Consider the following 8,278-nt stretch of genomic DNA (forward strand, 5'->3'; position numbering starts at 1 on the left):
ATTTTTTCTCTACAATCCGGGTTTCATTACTCATTCACTGTATATGTGTAGTATTTTTGGGTACGACAACTAAAATAAGAAATTGAACGACAATGAGTAGTAATGGCAGCGAAGAAACAAGTGATGCAGGATTAACTTACTTCAAGGGAGCGTGTTAAGGGAGGCTATACGACTTTGGTGCATATCAGGATCCTAACTACATGATGAGTGGTTCACCGGGAGGAAGTTCGATTACAACAGGTAGATTGTATGCTCAAGAGTATATGCAGATGAGGAATGTATATTTATTTTTGGCTTTTCAACCCGACCTTAGATTTTATTGCTCATTTATTGTATGTGTTTTATATTTTTATGTATGACAATTGAAAGAAAAAATGAACGACAACGAGTAGAAATGGTAGCGAAGGATGAGCATACTACGAGGGTGCATGTTATGCATGCAAAGATTGTTGTGAGGAAAGCGTAGATGCAAGCACATGATGTCCCTTTTGATGAGATGACTATAACTATAGAGGCCATGATGCTTGACAAAATTTCCATTGCCCTTCCTCCTTCAACTCCCGATCCTACCCTTACTAGTTACATCGTTGTATTTAACAACTGAATTTGAATATGAGTTTTTAGGATACCAAATCGTTTTTTTTGTACAATAATTCTTTTAGGATTTTGTGGATGGAAACTGTTATTTCTATATACATGTTAAATATAAAGAAAATATGAAAATTATTTTATTTTTGTCAAAAAACCCAGATTTCCCACATTTCTAACAAACATACATCGGAAACCCAACCGTAATTTGTACGAACTATGTCGTCTGAAAATGTAGGTTGCCGGGAATCCGACGTCCAATAAGTAATTAGATACCACATTTTTGCGATGGATATAGTTGTCGCTAATCCACCGGAGATAAAAAAACTGACGTAAAACCATCAGTAAATGTAGGTAGGAAAACCATCAGTGCCTTGTCAATATTTCACGAACAAACATGTTATCTGGTAATACTTTAAACCCCTTCAGAAATACTTTAAACCTCTTCGAAATCTGATTATTTCATCATAATTTAGTGGCTCATTACAAACAGATTGCGCCTCTGGTAATACTTTGAACGCCTTCAGAAATGTTCTTTCGACCAAATTATTTTCGATGGGATGCTATCGTCGATACCATAGATAAGTGTAGTTTCTGATGGCCAACCGACGATTCCGTCATTGATATCCCTGTTTTCTGATAGTGATAACTTGTTCACAAATCGCACTATGTTTATGGCAAACTCTCATATATTATGTTAGGTGGTAATTCGACTTCTTTCCTTGACATATAGAGACTGATATTCTAAACTATTTATAACTGATATGAACTTCATTCTGGGTTAGTTGAATATTTAAAATGCCACAGATTTTGACTATCAATGAATCAACTATTATCCTTAATTAATCACAAGGGTAGCGTGTGATTGGTTTGTGTTTGACTCCAAATATCAAAAGTGTCTGAACGTCACAGATTTAAATCCAAGAAGGAGTAAAAATCCCCTTATAGCCATGGAGGTTTAAATGTACTGACTCCGGGCTACTGCAAAGCAGTGAGATTAGTCGGCTTGCATAGCATGTCGGATATTCAGGCTAATAAAAAAATAACTATTATCCTTAATTCAAAAGTAGATTAAGAATATTGATGAAAATAATATAATATCAACCTTAGAAATTCAATTAAGCTCCAAAATTTATGTTTGTGAATCATTTCTTCATCATTATATCCTTGGTGTATAAATATATCCACACCATGTCATACACTTAAAATCATTTGGTCTTCATACAAAGACAACTTCAACAAAAGAACCAAGAACAGTATTCCAATTTTTTATTCTTAATAGGGAAAATTATTGATGATAAAAATGCAACAACAACCAATATTTTACCACTACATTGGTAAAGAGGGAACAAACAGGAGAGTAATATACTCTTTAAGAGTCTTGCCTGGAAAAGTGAACCCATCGTCATACCTGTAAACAACATCAATCATTCGCGCAAGATTAAGAATCGGGGCAAGCAAATCCATGGAAACTTCTCTTGGCTTGAGACACCCCTCGTTTATATCCTTCCATGCGTTTTCAATCATATTCTTGAGCTCATTAATAGCATCTTTTTCCGACACACCAAACGTCTTGATATATGCATCAACTCCTGTGGCTGATTGTCCTCTTTCACGCTCAAACTTCATACAGAAACAAGGCATTGTTAGAATATATAACGTTTAAGTGGCATCTACCCTAAACTTAGCATTTTATGTTGTATTAAAAGACCAAGGCTATGCATTCTAAATAATTCAGGTTATAAGAACAAAAATGCCAACAATTGCTCTTTAATGCCATAGCGTATGGTGGATTTTGGAAACAACAATAGTAGGCACAACAAATGAAACCAATGCAGGGCCGGCCAAGAGGGTGGGCGAGCCGGGCTATGACCCAGGGCATCAAAGGCCAAGGGGTATCAATTTAAGTCCAGTAATATTATTACTAATAAAAAAATTCAAAATGGCAACTACAATACTTGAACTCTAAACATCAAACGTATATAAACACTTTCTTACCATTAAGCTATTAATATATTTTGATATTTTTTCCTCCTATTTTAATTTTATTAGTTTCTCGCTGATTCATTTTTTTCTTCCTTGCATTACTTTTTTCCGACTTTTGTCTTGTTTTCATGGAAACATTTATTTATCTGAAATAAAATTAATCATATTGAACAATTAATACTTTCTATATATTTTTGTTTTGAAAATAATGTGATAATATTTGTAAGTTTATTATTCCTTGTGCAAAACATTTTTTTATGTGTGGAATTAATAGAATCAAACTCTACATAAAACAATTTAGACCATTAGCTAATTTCAACTCGGAACCACAAATATCTTTTGTTATATTTTCTAAAATCAAACCATGTATGAAATAATTTAGATTACTATATAACTTCAACTATTTTTTTTTGTGATTTCCATAGTTATAAATATGAATCTCGAAGATTATTTCTTATTTTTTATTATATTTCTTGATTCGATGTTGAATCTTGTAATTCCAATTTTGTTGTCATCCATAATGTGGTTTGTTACCTAAGGCTATATATGGTTGTTTAAACTACATAACGTTCGCTACTCAAGGATGTACACGCATGGTATTAATTAAGTTTCTAAGTTTTAAGAAAAATTACATCTTTATATGGTCGTATACAATTAGTTTGAGCATAACTATCATTATATGCAAGTTTCTAAAGTTCAATTTAACTTGATATTATATAATCATAAGATATGCATTAGAAACCACAAGGGTGATGCCTGATTGGTTTGAACTTGGTCTCCAAAAGTCAAAAATGTCTGGAGCTCCCAGGTTCAAATCCAAGTAAGAATAAAAAAAATCCCTTTGTGGCCATAGATTTTCAAATGCGATTACTCTCCCGCAAAGCAGGTATCATCCTGGGATTAGTCATCTCGCATAACGAGTTGGATATCCAGGTTAATCAATAAAAGATATGCATTACAAAGAATAAATTATCATTTAATAACAATACCAAAAATTGGCTTAGGTATGAGATGCCTAGATTGATTAGTTTCCAAACCTTTTAAAAAACAGTATGTTTTATTTGTAGTTTTTAAATAATAACGATATTATTTTACCTTCTTATCGAGGACATAAAAAACCTCAAGACCGACCTTGAACCAACCCTACCATTTTTCTTATGAAATTCTAACATACGATCACTTATTAAATATACCCAATCATCTTATATCAATAGCTGTAGGAAACCCCTTATGCTCATCATCTTCCTGGTCCAATAATTAACTCTTTTTAATTATAATTAGTTAGAATATGTGTGTTACCAATTTTACCTGGTAAGTCATGACATCATCTTGGAGTCTTGAAATTAACTCTGCAGCTTGAAGAGTCCTTGGATGACTTTCGTACCAAGCCAAAGCATCTTTACTAACTACCTCGCCCATACCCACTAAAGCAGATTTTGAAATAACATTGTAGGCAGAAGTGACCAACCCATTCTTCATATATTCAGGAAACGATGCCACATATCCACTGTGTGTCCACTCAGCCTCTTCAAGGTAACCTCTAGCTATGTCTTGAAACTGATATCCATGGGGAAAAAACGGGAGATAAAAACAAATAAATTATGCACAGTTTAGCTTAAACCTGAATTGAGCACGAAGTAGAATGAAATCATACTGCTTGTTTTGATGCAATAACAGTATTTGCTCTTCCTTCTTTTGCTAGTTGTTTCTCAAGTTCAGCATATTCTTCGAGGAGAATTTTGAAGAATGGTCTAATATATTCCGGAAGTTGCTCCGATGCACCAATTTCCCACCTGGTAATATATATACGGGGTTAATATCCTGAAGTCATCGAGTACTAAGCAATAAGGTTTAAGCTAGTGGGGCATGTATTCTTGAACAGCAGACTTGCATGGTTATACCTATTTATGGCATCAGTTAGAAGGCGAATCTCCTCAATAGTGGCATATGCATCGTATGTGTCGTCTAGCACCACAAGAAACAATGTTATTTTGGTGGCGATGATTCGTGCCAAAGAGTAACGAGGCTCAAAGTATAATCCCAATATCCATAAGTAAATCTCTGGTACTCTATCTCTTATATATGGAGTGGTTTCTTGAAACCTCATATCTTTCCACCACCTGAAACAGAAGTATAAATAAGTTAAAGATATTCATTTTTACAAACATTGCACAACTGTCAACAAATACCAGCTTTCATGGAAGTTCCTCTTGCATTATTTGTGGCTTTCTTCTCATGTGAACCTATAAGTTATTTATTTTTGTGTTGATAATAACTTACTTTGAGACAATGCGAAGTTCTTCCTTTTGTTGTAGTTGCAAATAGTTGAAGTGTGTCTTTGCAAGTTTCAGTAGCGAGCCATGCATGGAACATTCTTCTTTGTAGTTGGAGAAATACAGCCTTGCCTCTACTATTGGCATCCCTTGATGGAAGGGTCTCCTCAACGATTGTTTCACCTGCTGTGCAAGGTTACCTTCCAGAGTGTTGACCATGCTTTTAAGTCGAGTCTCGGTGAAAACTGAGGCTTCATCCAAAATAGATTCTCCCCTTAATCTCAGTTGTGAAGATTCATATAAGCCTAACATACCCTTTACATCACTGGTGATGTATTCCTTGAATGTACCTGAGCTCGCGTCCTTGAATTTATTAAACACATCTGCATAATCATAGATAACAAAATGTACATGTCTTGTTAAATAACATTAACAAACAATAACAGTAGATCATGTTTTATATATTAACTGCCATCAGTGGCTAGATTTTGAAACCATGGTGCACTAGCAAGCTGCTACTTTCGTCTCATCATCTAGTTTGTTAGCTAATTGTTTCAGACACCGACTGTTTTTAACTTAGCAACTGTAAGCACTAGTTTTTTAGTCAGTCATATCCCCTTTACTCCACTTAACGAGGCTATAAACATCTTTTTGACTAAAAGAAATGCTAATAAAGTTTGCTAAGACTTGATGTTACTCTATATAAGTTGCTTAGATGTTCTCTATCACGTATGCAACTTTCAATGAAAGGAAAGACCCTCACCACAAGGCATTTTGTAACCAAGGTGTCGGAAAACTTGAAAGTTAACCGAAATCGTGTACAAATCAGCTTCATCATAATCTCGCAAGTTCAGCTCTTTGAAATGTTTGTCAAGTTGTGCTTCAATCTCATGCAGGAATAGATACGTCAAACCAAGACGGTGTACAGAATAAATCAAACTTAGTTTGGTATTTGAATCCATTCTCGGATCAATGATCAATCTTCTCAATTCTTCTTTTGGCACCTCCATGTCTTTGGCATATCGTTCCAATTCCTAGAAAAGAAAACAAGATGTTCTATTAAAATGAACATTACCATAACAACTGTTTCCTACAATTTTGTAGTCTGTACTTAATGGGAAATCTTACCGAATTGTCAAGAGAGAACGATAGAAACTGATCACCCCATACAGAAGGAGGGAAGTTGGCCAAAGGACGCACTGGCTCGGCGGTGGCTTTGGTGCTTGCTTGGAGGGTAGCATTAGCTTCTACTGCAGCCATTTCTAGAAGGTATATTGATTGCTTGAAGGTTGATTGCTTGAAGGTGTGCATTACCACAGTGGTTACGGGCATTTTATAGGCCATACACTGATACACACTCGTCCAAGTTGGTGTGTTCTCATGGATGTCTAGATGGTAATTGGAGTTCACGTGTTCGAAAGTCAAGATGGTGGCACAGTTAAAGTTTAGTTTATTATTTTGAAAGTATGGCTAGCATTTTTTTTCTTATTTAATTATTTTATTTAGACGTACCATTTACTTAAGAAAATCATTTTATTATTTATTATAATATATTTAAATACTTTGGAAAACAGATAGACCTCTTTAATCACAAACACTACTCAATGAAAGACTTTACTCACCAACGTTTGGTTAAGGATGATTTGTCGTAGAATCGTTAGAAAAGTTGTTGGTAAATTGTTGGCGGAAAACTCAAAATCTGTGACAGATTACCAAGGATTTCCTTGTTGATCTGTTGGTATTTTCTTGAAAAACATCAAATTTTTCTGAACCATTGGTATTTTCTAGTTGATCCATGGATGATCACCGAAAGAAATTTCTCTAGATGATTTTGTGAGTAAAAATCTATTTATTTTGTAGTGAACTCTGATTCCACAAGTACACTGTATATAAGAAATTATTTTTTTATCATTTGATGCATATATAAAAATAAAATTACTAAAAGTTTAATAATCTTTGGGAACGAAATTTCATTATACTGATAATCTAATTACTAAAAAATCGAATACTCTACTATGAAAATTCTAAAAGATTTATCGTAATACTTGAAAATTTTGTGAAACAAAATGACTACAAATTTCGTTACATGTTTTCAACTATCTTTGTAAGTACAAATGACATAATTGAACGTTGTGTGTTTATGTATGATGTATATAATATATAGATGGGGTTCAAAGATGAACACCTATATTTTACAGAAATGCAAGAAAAATTCTGGATCTCAAAATTATTTAAGCTACAATTATAATTATAATAAAAGAAAATAAATCATTAAGGGTACTAATATAATACCTATAGGATTAATGTTAATCCTATCGGTATTTTGGGAATATCCAATTTTAGGTTTTATGGGACTTCCATATAATGATGTTAATCTTGTGTACGGTTTTTGTGTTGATGGCTCCGTTGTTGATAATGATGTAATTTTTGTGATAATAATATGATAATGTTGTAATATCTTAAGATGTGATTCTGCTTTAATAATGATGTAATTTTACTATGATAACGATGTGATAAATGATAATGTTGTGATAAATTGAAGAGTTCACATGTAGATGCCTCCATCTTCTCTATCGACTTTGATTTTGCACTACTTGAATGTTGTTTGATGGCCGTTTTGCTCTTTTGAATGTTGGTGAATGGCGGCGCTACGGTCCACGATCTTGTAAAACTAGCGGTTCAAGTGATTATCACGTCCACGATCATTTACTATGTTTGTTCATTATGTGATTGTACAATTCTTTTTCCATTTTACATACCATTGCATGTCATCGATATTCCTAGAAAAAGGTAAATATTTATTTAATATTTAACTACTCCTCAATTTCTCTAAAACATGTGTTCTTGTATGAACTCTTATGTTGGGTTCGAATTAGAACAGTGACCAAGTAAGAAAACACAAAAACAATCGAATCAATATGATTTCACACTACAATCATGTGTACAATTAACATGTTATTCTACACAATTTCAGCCTTGACTTAAGTCTCGTGGTAAGTCACTCACATACCGATGCGTTGAATGTGTTTTATAACCGCATGTGTTTTTCAATACAAAATCATATTTGATTTGACTTTTTTTCTTTGTTTACTTAACTATTCGACTATGGTATCTATATATATATATATATATATATATATATATATATATATATATAAAGCAGAATCATGATACGTTGACGTGACATCTTCTCAACGCAAATATCATATTTTCGTCTTTTTTCCACATTTTGACTTTTTTCTTAGCAATTTTGCAAATTAATGTTCACATTTAACTCAAAAACTCTTCCCTTTCTCTTGGTACGTTTCAACTTCAATCTTTAAATCCCTCAATCTTTGGTTTTTTCTTAGTAATTTTGCAAATTAATGTTCACATTTAACTCAAAAACTCTTCCATTTCTCTTGGAACGTTTCAACTTCAATATTTAAACC

The 8,278-nt window shown here is 33.3% G+C and overlaps 1 protein-coding gene across 1 annotated transcript; it reads right to left on the bottom strand.

Moving 5' to 3' along the window:
* Positions 1–1,744: 1,744 nt before the first annotated feature.
* LOC112515240 (germacrene A synthase short form) lies at positions 1,745–6,129 on the bottom strand. The gene is made up of 7 exons (XM_025121924.1): positions 5,976–6,129; positions 5,611–5,881; positions 4,855–5,230; positions 4,476–4,694; positions 4,229–4,367; positions 3,883–4,131; positions 1,745–2,211 (listed from the first exon to the last, which is right to left on the bottom strand). Exons 1-7 carry the CDS (start codon positions 6,105–6,107, stop codon positions 1,918–1,920), a joined length of 1,680 nt encoding a protein of 559 aa, XP_024977692.1. The 5' UTR covers positions 6,108–6,129; the 3' UTR covers positions 1,745–1,917.
* Between the last annotated feature and the right edge of the window lie 2,149 nt (positions 6,130–8,278).

The sequence above is a fragment of the Cynara cardunculus genome (genome assembly GCF_001531365.2).
Source record: "Cynara cardunculus var. scolymus isolate 2C chromosome LG 7, CcrdV1, whole genome shotgun sequence".
Taxonomy (NCBI): domain Eukaryota; kingdom Viridiplantae; phylum Streptophyta; class Magnoliopsida; order Asterales; family Asteraceae; genus Cynara; species Cynara cardunculus.

Excerpts from the sequence above, each read along its gene's own strand:
- LOC112515240 (XM_025121924.1), bottom strand. The coding sequence starts at position 6,107 with ATGGCTGCAGTAGAAGCTAATGCTACCCTCCAAGCAAGCACCAAAGCC. Across the intron at positions 5,231-5,610 it reads TGGTTACAAAATGCCTTGTG|ATGTGTTTAATAAATTCAAG; the intron begins GTGAGGGTCTTT and ends ATGATTATGCAG. Across the intron at positions 2,212-3,882 it reads ATGATGTCATGACTTACCAG|TTTGAGCGTGAAAGAGGACA; the intron begins GTAAAATTGGTA and ends TTCTGTATGAAG.